The sequence below is a fragment of the Hippichthys cyanospilos genome, chromosome 11, assembly GCF_059441005.1.
Source record: "Hippichthys cyanospilos isolate Australia breed blue-spotted pipefish chromosome 11, RoL_Hcya_1.0, whole genome shotgun sequence".
In the NCBI taxonomy this organism is placed as follows: Eukaryota; Metazoa; Chordata; class Actinopteri; order Syngnathiformes; family Syngnathidae; genus Hippichthys; species Hippichthys cyanospilos.
In genome coordinates, this window is record NC_142379.1 from 14,739,406 (window position 1) to 14,756,534 (window position 17,129).

At 38.9% G+C, this 17,129-nt stretch overlaps 1 protein-coding gene across 1 annotated transcript; it reads right to left on the reverse strand.

The window, feature by feature from the left end:
- Positions 1–1,065: 1,065 nt before the first annotated feature.
- Positions 1,066–16,654, reverse strand: blmh (bleomycin hydrolase). The gene is made up of 12 exons (XM_088428507.1): positions 16,489–16,654; positions 14,704–14,910; positions 13,936–14,045; positions 13,682–13,823; positions 12,948–13,036; positions 12,761–12,853; positions 9,247–9,402; positions 8,981–9,139; positions 8,842–8,909; positions 5,411–5,528; positions 5,071–5,137; positions 1,066–2,540 (listed from the first exon to the last, which is right to left on the reverse strand). Exons 1-12 carry the CDS (start codon positions 16,496–16,498, stop codon positions 2,392–2,394), a joined length of 1,368 nt encoding a protein of 455 aa, XP_088284633.1. The 5' UTR covers positions 16,499–16,654; the 3' UTR covers positions 1,066–2,391.
- Positions 16,655–17,129: the final 475 nt, after the last annotated feature.

Below are 17,129 nucleotides of genomic sequence, written 5' to 3' on the forward strand. Positions count from 1 at the left end.
TTGCTCAATAAAATACATCTGGAGTTCCAAAGTTTAACGAGTTAAAACACAGGAATAACTTATGCAGACTTCATTTATGCATGGAGGTGGCCTATCAAAAATTGTCTCAAGTTCAAAAGATGAAATTAAAAAAAAAAATTGGAGGTTGAAAAACGCTCCGCATCAAAATTGTTTCACTGATTTATTAACGTATAAATTGCTCCTATAGAGAATAAAATATGGGAAATGTCACATTTTCTTTTATTTAAACCAAGAAATAGTTAGCGATAGCTTGACCTACATTACCAAGTGAAAAAAACAAACAAAAAAAAAAACTAAAGTGAATGAGGACCACTTACCATTGCAATAGCAGTTACTTGTATGCATACTTGAAAGCAAACAATCATTTTTTGGGGGTTAGCACAAAAACACAATTGACACAGCTGCCAAAACCAATTCTCTTAAATAAGGCCAAGTATGGCGAATATACTGTAATTCTTCTCTGAATCTGTGCCCAACATCATTTATGCTCCCAGTGTTGTCCCCAAATTCTCAATTAACAAAGAGCTCAGTAGCGATTTAATTTACCAGTGTTGCTTCTCTATTTAGATCGTTATCAACCAAGGTTTGAAAAAGTAATGAGTGTATTAAGACAATTTATACCTTGGCATAGGAAGTAGTTTTTTTTTTCAAAAGTAGGAAGTAAAATAAATCAAGTGCAGCCGCCTAACACATGTACTTAAGTATCATAAAATATTTGTATTTTACTTTTCACACCTGTTTTTATCTATTTCTGCCATTTCTTGTGTATAATCTTCATTTCCCTCACAGAACTAATGAAGCATTTGCCCATCTATCAAAAGACCAGTAAAATAATATATAAACTATGCACACACTGATTTAGCTAGTTTTTATTTTGGTGGTTTTTGGCATAGTGCGGTTGTCAGGGGAAGATTATGCAAATTGTTTGGAGGATTAAAGATGTTTTTACCACCATGCCTCTGACTGAACAAATAGAACTCTTTAGTGACATTTTGATACTTCAGGTAAGGCCTTACTATTTTTAAAAGGAAAGACAAGAAACACTGTCTGTTAAAAAATGGTATTTATTATCTAGAACATTGGCATGTTTTCAAAGAAACAAGGCAGAAAGTCATTTAAAAAAAAAAAGTCTACACATTCCTGTTTGAATGTTAGTTTTTGTGTTATATAAATCATATTGAAACCTTTCCCACCTATAATTTAACCTATAACATGTAATGAAAAGTATCTGCGTTCTGGAATAAGTAATCACATTCAAAGCCATGATGAACGAGGGTCAGCGGGAGCAGCAGGAGTTGTAATCATCAGTGATTTGGGAGTCGTTTGGGTTTGTGGTGACAGATGTGCAATTACCGTTGCAACGTTTGTTCACATCAAGCTAAATCAGAGGCACCCGACCTAGCATGTAACATGTCAAGCTTTGAGAGTGTAACAAGACGGCATCATCAAACAAACTGCTGCTAAAAAGCAGCTTATCGAGGAAGAGTCATTCACACAAACAAACTACAGTGGACCCACGTGTTACAGCGTCCCCGGCTTACTTTATTTTCATGTTGCGACGTGGAATACAGTTTTTTCATCCCCTCTTTATGGTAATTTCACGGTTTTGCGACAAAAACAACTGGCATGACCCTAGGGGCTTGGCTGTATTTGTGTTGTTTTGTCTTTATCTGCAGGCGTTTTTAAGTAATTACATTTATTTTCAGTTGCCGTCAGACTTGCCACCCTGCAACGTGTCAGTACAATTCTGGTCTGCTATTGGTTGGTGTCTCCGCACGGAGATGGTGGTCTGCTATTGGTCGGCTTCACTCGTAACGGTAAAGCTTTGTTCAATTGTGAGTGGTTACAAAACCTTATAGTGCATTTTAATGTTTAATTCAAAGTTGAATACGGGCATTAACAAGCGCCACCCAAAAGGTAAATAAATCCTTTTGATATGTTTGATTTATGATTCTTTTCTGATTTTATACATTTTTATTATTTATACGTAGCACTTACTATACTATTTTGGTACCAATTTTTAATATGTAGGTACAATTTTGATGTTTTTACCTGGGGTTCTAAACTCATTAGCTATTTAACATAGGTTTGGATTGCCCGTCAGTGAATTCGCCTTACGAGCCCAACCAGGGAACGGATTAATCTCGTAACACGGGGGCCCACTGTACTGTCGCCTTCACATGTTGTAGGTCGCATCAGTGGGAAACGTCTTCAAAAGATTGATTTTGGTCTCATCTTTTTACATAGCATATCATTGGGACAGGGGTGTGTAGACTTTTTATAGCCTATCCATCAGAGGTAAAAACAGAGGAAAAAGAGGGTGGAGTCAAAGAAAACTGAGGTTGAGGCTAAAAACATAATGGTCCACTCTTAGGCCAGGGAGCCCATTGGGTCCCAGGCAGGAAGTAAAACAGGTTCTTGATTCATGACTTCTATGACATCAGGAGAGAGGTACTTTTTGTCTACCACCACCTCGTACACATACTCTGAGAACCAATCGTCTGTCATGATGAGGTAACCTGCAGGGACACAGAAACAAATGATTAAAATAGGGCAATCATTTGCTTATCTGTTGGGTACTTTCTATAGATCTACACTATGGGAATTTTGTCAGGGTAGTTCGTTTATAAGGTTCTTTGTTTTATTAGAGATGAAACTTGTAAAGTTGGTTTGACGACACAATTGTGTGCACTTTTAGGTTAAAGTGTTAAAAAAAAGTTACACCAATTGGAGACCTTTTCCACATTGTGGCAACAGCAGTTTCTAAAATCTGCAGCATGTGCCTGGACCACAACAAGGAAGTAGATGGCAATGGATGGCGAAAGTCCATAAACATCAAAGAACTGTCGTACTCAAACGTCTCCTTTAAAGCTTGTTGAATCACAACGTCACTGGGTGAGACCCCGATGGAAAAATTTTGGTCTGAGCTTTCAATTTGTTTTTTCTGGTTTCCCTATGAGAAGAGAGAATCCCATCCCACACACAGTCCAATAATCAAAGTCATCATATGTGACTGCATGGACATTCTAGTTCAAAACAAAACATGAGGGTCGTGTGTGTGTGTGTACGTTTCGTCCGAGTGGTTATCCAAGTACGCAAATCGGAATTGGCGCCTTGCCTTAACCGCAGACCAATGGTAACCTGCGTGTTGGGTGGCAGCGGGCTTTTTGTGATGGATGTCTGTATTTGTTTTGAGGGGAAGGCTGACTCTACGATGAAAGCAGAGGAAAGTCTGTGGCACCCGTCTTGCTTACCTTAAAACTACGAAGCATTTAAAGGAACATGAGGAATATAGAGTAACTGTAAAATCTACATACATTTTTAAATTGCCATATTAATTAAGCATCACATAGACAATTCTCCCCCATCAACATGTGAATCAATGTGTTTTTTTCCGACTTCCAAGCAGAGACTGTGATAACCAGGCCAAATTGTAGCATCGTTTGGACTTAAGACATTCAAAATAAAAATAAGCCACAGAAAGATGCAGCAAGGAAACAAAACTGCAGCACAAAAACAGTGTCAGATGACAGTCACCATTTTGTAATATGTAATGCCAAGTGTGCAATGGAAAAGGGGGTTAGTTCTGTACAGTATTGGTTGTGAGAATGTTTAACCCCTTGAGAAAATGTTGACTCAACTCGGGCTTTTTGATGTGTGATATCAAAGGAAAACATGCAAAAAAAAAACAAAACAAAAAAAAAAACATAAATGCACCCCCCCCAAAAAAACAAAAAAATCTAACTGCACAAAAACGTAGGTTTCACTGAAGCAGAGTTATGAAAATAACAAACATTAAAAGCACTTCCCAGAGGTCAGCCTGAGGCTGCTAAGGCTAAGAACATAATTCACATGTTGTTCAGCATCAGGTATCAGGTTCATCTAGATCGTTTTAGGTTATTTGTGGGCAGTATTGGTTTCTCCCTTAAATGTCTAATTTATGACATTCGGTTAAATTACATAGCCCACCTGGGACTGATATGCCATTGAATTGAGATGATCATGAAAACATAATGCATTGCCAAGTTTTGATCCAAAACTATGTGAAAGTATAAGCGATTGCAGATGCGAAGCTTTAATATGAAGAAACATCGCATGAGAAGCTTGTCTGGCTTAGAGAGATTATTAAAATGATTCAGAGAGAGATGGCTACCTCATAAATATACTCCAAAGCCCTGAAGTTCCAAATTTATTCTTTGACTCTTACAAAATTAGACTTCAGCTTGCGGAACAGTCCTTTGCTTTTCATATTCTCAATGGGATTCTACCTGTACAATGGGACCAGACCGGGTCCATCTCATGTCTTTCATATTCATTTGGATAGACCGCAAACCTGCTTACATCTGTTATCCCCCTTAGCAGGCCCCAAGGTTGCCTAGAGAAGCACACTTTCCTCAAACATGCGCTGTCAGAGCTTTATTAATTTAGCTGACGAAAAGCTCCAGCTCTCGCCTTTTCCCATTTGTTGGTCTTTATAAATTTTCATGTTCTCATATACTCACTGGTCTGTGGGTTCCGACAAATATTGCCAATGTCTTTCAACCTCTCTCATTTGGTCTCTGTATATGGCTGCACTGTACTGTACAGAGATTGGATCATGGAGCAACCATGACTTTCAGTCATACCCTAGCCAATACTGAATGAACATGAGGCCTGATTTAATTAAGGCTTTACAGCTCCTGGCTTTGAAATGCAGTTTGACCCTTACACTTACTTTGTCCTTTTTAGTATTGCGAGTCCAGGGACGCAACAGCATTCAGAGGTAAAATGAGCATTGCACGGGTGGCTGCTATTTTTGTTTGCAAACAAGTTCAAATAGGCTCAGCAGATGATGTTTGAAAAAGTGAACATCATCAGTAATGAACAGGCAATACAAATACAACCGTTTTTGTGTTGCTGTTATTTTGAAAAAACCAAAACAAAAATAAAAGTCTGCATTTGTCTTCAGTGTCTTCAGACAACACAGTCACCAATTATAAACATAGTACAACAGACATAGTGGACATAGTGTGTATAAACAACAGGCTGAACAAGTAAGACTCTGGTTACCTTTATTCCCACGGTCATCTCCCCAGGAATTTTCCACCCTCCACTTTTCATAGCCCTCTTTTCCGTCCTAGCAAAAAAAAAAAAAAAAATCAGAAAGAGAAGACAATGAAGAGATCACAGATAAGCAAGAGGGAACATGAAAGAAAGTGTCCTGAAAGCTGGTGTTGCATAAAAAGGGGAAATTGACCACACCGTGAGTCACTTCAGCCAATTAACAAAGGGTTAAATGAAAATCTGCCTCTTTCCACAGTTTCATTTGACAATGTCAAGCTTTATGCATGACGGACCATCTCCAAAATGGACATCTGAACTATGACCAAATGAAATTGTTAGTGCCTACCTTGTCTGTGACAGCGGTGAGGATCATGGCGTGGGTCATCAGGGAGTCTCCACATATCAGGCGATCTGCCTTAGTGAGGTTCTTTACTGAAACTCCAAACACCAACTCGTGGTTAAAGCTGCATGTGCACAAACACACATTTTTTAAAAAATGTCCTAGGATGCCCACATAAAAGTACTTTTTGATAAACTGGCCATTGTCCTTTGCACTAATGGGCAAAGTAAAAATTAAATACAGATTACATGCAGTGAACCCCAACATTAAAAAAAAAAAAAAATCAGCATGTACAAATACACATAAATGCAGATTTTTCTTTTTAACTCTCCTCCATCTCACCTTTATATTATATACACACACACAAAAATACTTAAACAATATATACAGTATATACATACATACAGTGAGCCCCCGGTTTACGAACTCCCTGTTTTACAAACTTTTCATCTTACGAACGTGGCCCGCGTCGTTTTTTGTCCCCCTCTTACGCACAAACCTTTCGTCTTACGAACAATATAACATGGCGGTCAGTGTGTCCGCACTATTTTTTTCACGTTCCTGCGTCAACAAATTAACTGTTCTTGCATGACACGGTGTTATAAAGTCACAGTCACCGTCTCAGTCACGGAGATGCCGATATGCTATTGGTCGATTAAGGTCACAGTCCCGGTCTCAGTCACGGAGATGCGGATATGCTATTGGCCGGCGTCACGTCAATCACAGAAATGCCGATATGCTATTGGCCGAACGCCTTCATCTAGCTTGATGGCACAGCTGGTCGGTGTGTTTTGAAGACTTTGCAAACTTTATCTGTTAGACATGGCTTCTAAAATTGCTAGTGGTGAAAAGGAAGAAGTAAGAGGATGATGACAATAGAAACGAAGCAGGAGATGATAAAAAAATACGAAGGAGGCGCACGCATAGTTAACCTTGCTGGTGAGTATGGCCGTAACGGCTCGGCAATCATCTAAGGGCAAAAATTTCCTTGCCAGGGGACGGACCTCGGTCAACAACAAAATGGAGAGGCTTCTTCTATTATGGATTAAAGAGAAGGAAATCGCCGGTGATATGTTCTCGTTTGAGAAAAGTTCTAGTTTAAGAAAATAAATAAATAAATTCTGCGGTATATGTATATATGTATGTAAATATATATGTATGTAAATATATATATGTATGTAAATATATATATATATATATATATATATATATATATATATATATATATATATATATATATATATATATATATATATATATATATATATACAGTGGGCCCCCGGGTTACGAACTTAATCCGTTCAGCGGCTACGCTCGTATCTCGAATTGCTCGTATAGCGGGCAATCCAAACCCATGTTAATTCGTGAGTGCGTGCAACGCGCGCAGAAGCCTTAGGTAAAATCATCACGCTGTATACATAAATTAATATTAAGTGACATAATCTATTGTACAGTTGCATTAAATAACAAATACAAAGGATAAATGACTTTTACCTTTGGAAAGACGTGACTTGTGCTGAGATAAGCAGAGATGAGCAGAGATGAATGCTCTAAGTCAATACGGTAAATCAGATATGCTATTGGTCTTACAGTGTCACAGTAACTTTTTCAGTCAGGGTTTTCTCTACTTCCTTCCATCCCAACCAGCTGTGCCATCAAGCTAGATAAAGGCGTTCGGCCAATAGCATATCGGCACTTCTGTGATTGACGTGTGACACCGGCCAATAGCATCTCCGTGAGTGAGACCGGGTGACCTTAATCGACCAATAGCATATTGGCGTCTCCTTGACTGACTGATAATTATTTGCACTTTTTTTTTAAACGGTTGGAATGTATTGACATCTTATTGATTAAAACACATTTAAATCTGTGACGATTTTTTGTCCTGCAATCGGCACACTTAATTTCATGTCAACTGTTTTTCCCGACGTGAATTGAGCACGGTGGAAGCGGAGAGGTGGTTGTGTGTGTTGCATTTACTAGGCAGCACACTTATGGCTTGTTCGAGCGTCAGTTCACCTTTGGTTACAACTCACAAAATTGCAACAATGACGCTTTCCCAATGCATATCGGGAGATCGCCGACTAACCTGACATGCAAACTTGTCAAGCAACCATTATATGGCGCTGTAACATCACCCGTAATAGGGTGCAGAGATTAACCTCTTGAGTTAATACGGCAACGCATATAGGCTATTGGTCTTACAGTGTTACAGTAACTCAGTCATGGTGCAAATCACGGAGATACTAAAACATCATCCTCTTATTTCTTCCTTTACCGCTGCTAGTAATTTTAGAAGCTATGTCTAACAGATAAAGTTTGCAAAGTCTTCAAAACATTCCGTTTTTCACTCATTTTGTCTACTTCCTTCCATCCTGTCCCATCAAGCTAGATAAAGGCGTTCGGCCAATAGCATATCGGCATTTCTGTGATTGACGTGTGACGCCGGCCAATAGCATCTCCGTGAGTGAGACCGGGTGACCTTAATCGACCAATAGCATATTGGCGTCTCCTTGACTGACTGATAATTATTCGCACTTTTTTTTAAACGGTTGGAATGTATTGACAATTAATTAAAAAAAAAACACACATTTAAACCAATGACAATTCTTTGTCCTGCAATCGGCACATTTAATTTCATGTCAGCTGTTTTTCCCTTTAGCTGTACAAACACTACACTTAAATGGTAATATATTTAGACACCGTGAGTGAGACAGTCAGTGTGAGATTGTAAGACCAATAGCGTTCACGTTACCGCCATAAGTATCTATTAATGATTGTAGATGACGAAACTGCTGAATATATTGACGCAGTTAGGCGAGAACATTTCTACATACTCAATGGCTGGTTTGTCGGAATGCTCGCAAGACGAGAGGTTTGCTCGTAAGCGGAGGACAAAATTCTCCCTGATCCACGCTCGTAAGGCGGAATGTTCGCAAATCAGGATGCTCGTAAGCAGGGGGCTGACTGTATATATATATATATATATATATATGTGTAAAGAAAATGCAAAAAGTAGTACACATTCACATTCCATATCAACAGCCAAGGAAATGAAATTTGATCTGCTTCAGAATTTTAGCACAAAGCTGGCTCAATCTGGTAGGTAGATTTTAGCATGGCGCCAGTAACTCAGACAAATGGTGGTGGACCTGAAGGGCAAGGATCAGAAATGTTCTGCTGTGGAAAGACAGACGCCTCACGCAGGAAGAAGAGGTCTGGTCTTGTCGTGTCCAAATTAAGGTAGACTGGGTTAGTTATATCAGATTTCCTGTTATTACATGACTTGAGTATATAACTTATTCCTCAAAAACAATGAAGCTATTCACTAGAATTTTCAGGTTATGTGCACTCTGCACCTTGACCCAAAAAACGAATGTATTGACAAATATTCCCAACATTTATCATTTATAAGCAGTAGATTGCAAAAAACTCACACATTCATGTCGTTGATGCCCAGTTTGCCATGGAAATGTTTGTCAACGTCACAGCCGAACCACACAGCCTGAAAGAGAAATGGCAGCCATGTCGTAAACGAGACAATAAATGTACACTTCATGGCTCATGTCATCTTACTTCTCCATCCTTTATGGAGTCTGCGGCAGCTTTTTTAAGAAGTTGGATAGGCTGGTTGTTGTAGAGCGTCTGGCGACCTTCAACCATGTTACCGAGGTACTCCACACTGTACAGTTTCCCGTAAGGGTTTTGGGGTCGTGGGTCATTCACAAGGCAAACCTGACGGATTTAAAAGAAAAAAAAAAGAATTTAGAGAGTGAACACCTGCCAAAATTTGGCAGGTAAAAGTTCATAAAAACTAAAGTTGTAATGAGGGTTCCACCTACTTTGTCTTGAATGTTGTATAGAGGTTTGACATGCACCCTGTAAAACTCTTGGGGGGAGAGGGGTCCCACACGATGGAAGTTCTTGTCTTTGTCCCTGTACTCCCAACAGATGGTCTCAGGTGGGTTGCCCAGACAAACGCTAGCCACCCGGAACACCTTTACAACAAACACACAGAGGGGACATCAACTTACCACTGAAATCTTATTGGAGTATACAATAATGTCGTACATGTCGACCACCACGTCTCCTAATCTCACACAGTTTAGCTCGTTTTTATTTTCACAAAACTTCCCTCCCTACAGCCATTTCTCTCATTTCCCTTTATGTACCCCACAACCTTTCTTCATGTGTGTCTTCCTGCTTTCCAAAAGAATGATTTCCTGTAAGCTAAGTAGAACTGTTTGGACTAGGCCGTCTGTTAATCTAGCCCTTCCAACCTACGTTGAACCTCTCAGGAATTTCCCCACATGCTTTGCACCTCTCCCGTCCTGTTTTTCTCCTCCCCCAGGACTTAATACATGCAACTGACATCCTGAATGATGAAAAGGGAACAAAATATGAATACGCCATGCAGCATACAATCCGGGACATAAATACAAAAAAAATGAAGCTGGCCTGTAAACGGTGGTCCCTTAGGGGTTTTTCAAGCCACAGATCATTGCTCAGATGATTTGTTTGTCCTTAGTTGTATGCACAAACTGGAGTTATGAGTCCCTTTTTGACGCAAATTGGGTTATTTTTGACTAAACTTTGACTTCTTAGTGTGTCTGCTGTGATCCCCCATTTTAACTGTAAAGAAGATGCAAATTCTATGACATCTGAAATAAAAACAACAAACGCGTAGCATCTGTTTTCACTTGTTTCATCTGAAAAAATCTGAACAACCTGAAGAACGACAACAACGAATGTTGAAAATTGGGGGGGTATACTTGCAAAAGCCTTTTCTTAAGTAAAGTAACCTAGTCATTAGAAGTGGGACACCATCTTTTGGGATTAGAATGCCCCAAGAAAAAAAAAAAAACAATTACTCAGATGTTTTATTGTACAATAGCAGTTGCCAGCATTTAGCTCAGACTCTTTCATGAAATAGTCGCGAACTAGCAGTGCTTGAGTGTCCTCGAGAGCAGTCAGATTGTATTTCAGAGATGGTTCAATAGACGTAAACGACTCTGCAACCTTCGATGCAGACATCCTTGACAAGGTAGTCGTTCCTGCCGATCACTTTTGAACAGACCGGGCTAACTCAAATGTGTCTTCTGCAGGCCAACTTTTATGGAAAATGGAAATGTATTTGATCGTCTGTGTTTCTAATTGTTTTTTTTTGTTTTTATCAGAATATCAAAATACTCAATATCTGCTGTAATGGTATGATCAGAAGCAGGATTTGTTGAGAATATGGCTTGGCTTGTATATAAAATAAATAAATACATGATATCTTTTTGCAACAGCAAGTCGTTGAATCTATTTTGAAAACCCTAGTTGCTTGTTATGTGTGATTACTGAATTGAAGGAACCTGTAATGAAGATTGGAGCACGGTTTCAGCCACTGGGATGGCGTACAAAAGGATGGACAGCATCACTTCAATACCTTCCAAAGTAAGACTGACGGGGCATGTTGATGTTGTGAACTGTGCGCCCACTGATGCAAATGCATATGACACAACCCTTTCCCACACATGTGCACAGGAGAATGTGTTTAAACCAAATCAGACAAACAACCCTTGATTAACATCTGCATTACAAGAAAACAAAAATAAAAAAACAACATCAACACTGTATGGCATTACTTTCATTCTATGAATTCAAACTACAAAAAACTACTGACTGCAAATGGCAAAACGTGTACAGTAGTGATGTTAATGTCAACTTATCAAACGCACGTGTACTTGCACCCTCGCTCATTCTTTTACCATGAGCAAATTCTCCCTTGCAGCTGGCCTTGAGTAAAGGGTTTCGCAAAACAAACCACTACCAGGTGGACAAACAAACACTGACCAACATCAGGCCCGCCTCACCAGACATGCAACACTGTGTCTGCAACCCTTGCTGTAACAAAAAGTGTGCATGTGTGTTTAAACAAACACGCCGACAGGAGAACACAACAAGAGGCATCAACAAGGGGTGCTTAACAAGATGTTGGGAACATGTCTCAATTGTAGACTGATTGACTGCTCCCTCATTTGAAAACTCAAACTTGCGTGTACAGTCTAACACGCAAAACTACATAAAACATAGTAAGAACAAACTTTTTTTTTTTTTACGATGCAGTTTTGGGAAAAAAAAAAATGTCCATTGTCCAGCCTTGGAATGAACTGTCAGCTCAACTACGATGGTCATTCTGAGATGCTCTGTGGTGGGTGTAGCGTGTATGAGAGCAAAATATACTCATGCAACATCTTGCAACAAACGGGTGGCAGTTTCCATATACACATTTTGTTCATTCATTTTCTTTAGCAATTGTCTTCATATGGTGTGTTGAGTGTGCTTAAGCCTATGCCTAGTGCCTTAGGTCGAGTAGTGTTTTACACCATGGACTGGTTGTCTGCAAATCGCAGAGCAGATGTAGACAAACAACCATTCATATTCACAACTATCGATTATCGGTCTGGAGACTCTTAAGTATTGATAAGGTTCAATTCATTCAGAATGGAGTCTATTATTGTTTAACAATTATTACCTACGCTTCCATAAATTGTATTTTAATAATGCAGATAGGTAAATATTGTTTGAGGGAAGGCAGTTATAAGACTGACTTGAAACGTGTACCCGACCATTTCCTTAATGAACTATTATTCAACATCCCCCTCTTCTGGTTAAAATGGAACATTGCTGTGGTGGAACAGATTTAATCACTGCTTTTTCCTAATACAGTATAATGTAGTTCAGGGGTCACCAATGTGGTGTCCACGGGCACCAGCTAGTACTCAAGGACCACAAGTAGTTGACAGGTGTGTTCTAAAAATTAGCTCACCGGTGATGGGACATTGTGATTTACTAGGAATGTTTTAGAGGTGATCGTTTGAAAACGTGAACACTGCCAGAAATTTAGAAAGCAAAGTATTGCGTATTGAGTTTTATTAGTTGCCTCAAATTTGTAAAAAAAAAAAAAAACATGAACATGACCAGTGTTAATAAAAAAACCAAACCGAATTATTAATAATAACATGAAAGTAAAAATCACAAGTTATTTTAGAAGTGTGTATCATACTTGTAGGCTTCACATTAATCAGTATCCAAAAAGTAGGTCTGATTTTCAAAAGGTAAGTGACACCTGCCGTAGTGTATCTTGGCAAAGTCAGTTGTAACTAGAACAATGGTGTAACCTTGCCTTCTACCATAGAAACGGGCTAAATGGTTCCGACTAAATAGTCTTGCTGAAGGGTTGTTTCTCTGTCATAGACCTTGTAATTGAAATGGCAACACCAGCAATTTTCAATTTCTTTTTAAAAATTGCATATTAAAATAAATGTTTCACAAAAAGGACACAGCAATAAAAACAAATGCAGTAGGTACCTCCTCTATCATGGTGTTGATGGTGTCAGAAATTTCTGATTGACCTGCATCACTGTCTACCAGGTTCCTCAGTTTGATGCAATATTCTCTCAGCTGTGAGACAATGGGACACAGACAAAAGTGAGGGATTCCAAGGGTACTGTAATTCCAGGAGTTATTTGATGTCTCAAATTGAATACATGCACACCTTATGATTGAGAATGCCATTCATTCGGCGGGAGGCCTCTGAGCTGTGTGCCTCTGGGAAGCATTTCTTTGGGATGACACCATACTTTTCTAGATAAGACACAGAATGATAAAATGTTTATATCTACACATTTTCATACAACTGTGTGACTTATTCTCGCTGAGAGTGATGAGGATAGCCAGAATCATGAATTAGCTCAGCAGAAGGACTGCAAAGGCCTGAATGTTTGGTACAGAGGGCTGATTGAGATGGTATGATGTCCATGGTATGACGTATATTATATAGAATGGTAAAACTATGCAAGAAATGGAACCGCCGGGTAGGTGACAGAGCTGAAGACCGAAGAGGAAATTAGAAAGAGAAGTACAGTCATGTGACTCAAACCTAAACAAATCTCATGTTTGGATATGTTCTCATATGAATGTAACAATCATGGCTAAGAACGGCTGGCCATATAGTATCTATCGTGTCCCATGACTGTGACTGTTGGATAATTGCAACTAATGACAATGGCAGAGGGTTGAATCATTTTAAGGCCAGCCACTTTTCTTTATCAACAGGGAAAATAACATTACCGCTCACAATGAATAGCATTTGGAAAGGTAGAATTTCTATGAAAGTGTACTTTGTTTCATCATACTGTGCAGGTTGTCAAAAAATAAGTCCAGTTGAAATGACTGGAACATTTTCACCAATAGTAACTTGATGTTGTGACTATGTGAACGACGACTAACCAATGAGATTGACCAACATATCCCACTGTCCTCCATCATTGGCTGGATTGGAAAGAAGGAATTGTAGCAGGCGTCCATCCATTGGCTCCTTTCTCTGCGCTGTCTCGACGTAAGCATGGAGAAAAAAGTAACACCGCTCAATCTGTCGAGAAACAGAAAAAAGACAAAAAAATTGTGATATTTTCCCTCAGATGTGCAATATTATCCTTTCATGATGTGGAGAAATTTAAAACGCATGCGCCTGAAAATCTCACCTTATCCCAGAAGAAGAGATAAGACTGACTAAATTCAAACTCCTCTATGTTAAACTTCTTCATAAAGGGAAGCCTCATGACATTGAGACATGAAAAGATCCAGCATCTTCCTGATAAAAAAGCAAGTACACATGCAGGCATGTTAGTTTGGGGATGATTCAAGCAAAAGTCTAATGACCTGAGTCATAAAAGTTACAAGCTTCAAGGTCTGAATAAAACATACTATTGCATTTATTCCAATAATAAATTACAAATCAGACCACATTTTAACGTTAAATGTCCACATTCAATTCATGCATGACGTTCAACTCAATGAGCATTAGGAGACTCTCGATGCATGTCTATGTCCCGGAGGCTTGTTTGGATGCTGATTTATGTGCATAGCACCAATAACACAAACTGGATAAGGGGAAAGCATAAAAGTGTAATGATGACCAGTATCACAGTAATGAAACTGGAGGTTCTTGCAATTTCATGGTGGCACACTGAGAAAAGTAGTCTCATCTCTAGCCACATAAAAGCCACATAAAAAATGCAAACATCAATCGTAAAAGAAAATTGGAAAGTCCATCATTCGTTCAATTTAACACATGTGTGACTGATAAGAAGCACGTTGCAGCAGAAACTGAAAACATTTCATGCCTAATTAATAAAGCTTTAACACAGACCAAAGTTTTGCCCTGAAACAGACTACAGCATCTTCCTTTATTTCAAGCTATCCATGTGAATACAAAAACAATCCAGATAAGAATAGAATAGAATAACTACCTGAGCTTTTTTGGTTAGTGACAGGCTTGCCCTCTGTGGGGATAGCATGCTGAAAGATGTGTACCGTATCCTGGACAGTCTGTCGGTGTAGGCAAACTTCCAGCGGGTCGATGCAGGTGGACACATTCTGGGCTAATAGGTAGCGGGGCTCTGCCTGCAGGCGCTTCAGAAAGCCAGCAACCTTCTCCTGACTGAGACCTGGAACAGCTACAGGAAAGAAGTTAAAGTTCCTTACATGAGCAAAACTGGTTAAAAAATGATTAAAGAACACATTAAACGTAGGCTTCCCTGCAGCAGCCTTTTCTCATCAATTGAATACCCCTTACTTATCTGAACACTTAAGGAACTCAGACTTTCCACTAAAGGTCTAGTTTAGGAGCACTCAGGCTCTCAGATATCACATTAATACATGGAAAATGTCCAGTCAATAGGCATTAATGAACATCAATCCCTAATTAGGCTTTACAACTACTATTATAGTAGTTTAATAGTTCAAATTTCACAACACTATTTTGAGATTGCGATGGACATTAAGATGTACGCTGAAGAAAATTGTGAGACTTCATTAAAAATGAAAGACAAGCTTCGCAAAATATTAAACTATTGTAAACATGGTAAACAACTGTTTGTTTGCAGTGCAATAGTAGTGTGCCGACAGAGGTGCTGAGGGGCTCTATGTAGAACACCTCGATAAGTAGTTAACCAATTAAAAAAAAAAAAGTCTGCAGGTTTGCACAAACAGTAGACATTGTGTTAAGCAATTAAATGGGTGCTGCCAAGGATATGTCCACCTGTCAGATGCATTCTGTTAAAGACCAGTGACAAAAAGTGAAACACGATCACAACATGCATTTTCAATCGCCATTTTTTAATCAACAAACTAAATTTGTTGTTTGTATTTAAAAAAAAAAGTGGTTTGCAATGGCAAGAGGCCAAGCACAATGCTGCAGAGTGACTTGCAATTTCCAACAATACAGGTTTTGCCACTGCTTCCATAATAATTGTACAATTCATGAGGTGTCCTGTGAAAGAAGGGGATACTATCTGTTTTTAGTTGCTAATTCCTAATGTTCACGACTATACTGGGATATGCCCTGTAAATGACTGGCGACTAATATAGGGTGTAACCCTCTCGCCCGATGTCAAACGTGGACAAGCGCTTCAGAAAATCAGATGAATAAATACATTTAACACATTCACACTGGAATATTACCATACATCCACACAGGCTAAAAGAGACTGTTCGTGCACAGCATAACAATGCCAGTGAGAGTGTCGCTATATATATTAGTATCGCGTTTGTAAACGACGTAAACTTTTTTTTCAGTAAATTCAATGAATTCCAAGGGGACTTTATTGAAACAGGCAATCCCAGTTAGTTAACTTGGGTTGATGAGTTCTCACGCATGAACGGGGTCGGACACGTATGAGCTCCGTTTTCACCAAACCGGCATATTTTTTTCCGTTTCACATAGATTGACGTTTTCTACAACACCTGCAGAGCAACTACATTTGTAACAAACCAAGCAATTCAGCAATTCAGTTAATGTCATCATACGCTTCTACTTAATGGGCTATGTCCTTTAAAATGTGATATTCACCATACCAATATAAAAAGCTGGAAACTTAACCAGGACAAAGCCGCCTTGTTTGATGGACAAGCTAGCTCGATGGATGCTAACTTAGCCGATTAGCTTCCTTAGTTGTCATGCCTAAACTGTCAAGAGCAGCTAGTCAGCGTCAAAGAAGCACATCGGCACCTTGGGAGAGAGACAGCAAACCTACCAGCTTCCATCTTCTTGGACCTTGAAGAGTGTTGTGCGATTCAAGATTGAAAAAACAAAACAAAACAAAACACACAAAAAGAATCACCGTTTTTTTTTTTTTGTTGACGTCACACACCGTCAGTATGTCAATGAGAAAGGCAGGGTGCGTTCGTTTGTGCACCCCAGTTCTAGTCATTGACGTGGAGATGGGCGGAGTTTAAGGTGGAGGTGCAAAGAGGTTTCCTCCCCGCCCTAATTCTAACAGGCGGGTTCCTGCCTCAAGTCCTGTCAGCAGAGCCCAGCGCGGTTAGTAATTTCTTTTTTCCAACTACTCCTTTCAGTTTGCCTTAAGCTCTTTGCCTCGACCAGAACCCCATCTTGAAGTACAATGCTCTGCTTAATTTAAAAACCGAGCAAGAATGTCCGGACCGGACTGGTAATAATATGTAACTTAAAAACAATTCTATGCAAATTTTACTGTTACTTTTACATATACATATACATATACATATACATATACATATACACACATACATATATATATATATATATATTTATATATATATATATATATATATATATATATATATATATATATATATATATATATATATATATATATATATATATATATATATATATATATATATATATATATAT

What these genes read in the sequence shown, in the direction of transcription:
- blmh (XM_088428507.1), bottom strand. An exon ending in TATGTTGGTCAATCTCATTG is followed by an intron (nt 13,037 to 13,681) that starts GTTAGTCGTCGT and finishes TGTCTTATCTAG; the next exon opens with AAAAGTATGGTGTCATCCCA. An exon ending in GGCATCAACGACATGAATGT is followed by an intron (nt 5,529 to 8,841) that starts GTGAGTTTTTTG and finishes GTGCACATGCAG; the next exon opens with CTTTAACCACGAGTTGGTGT.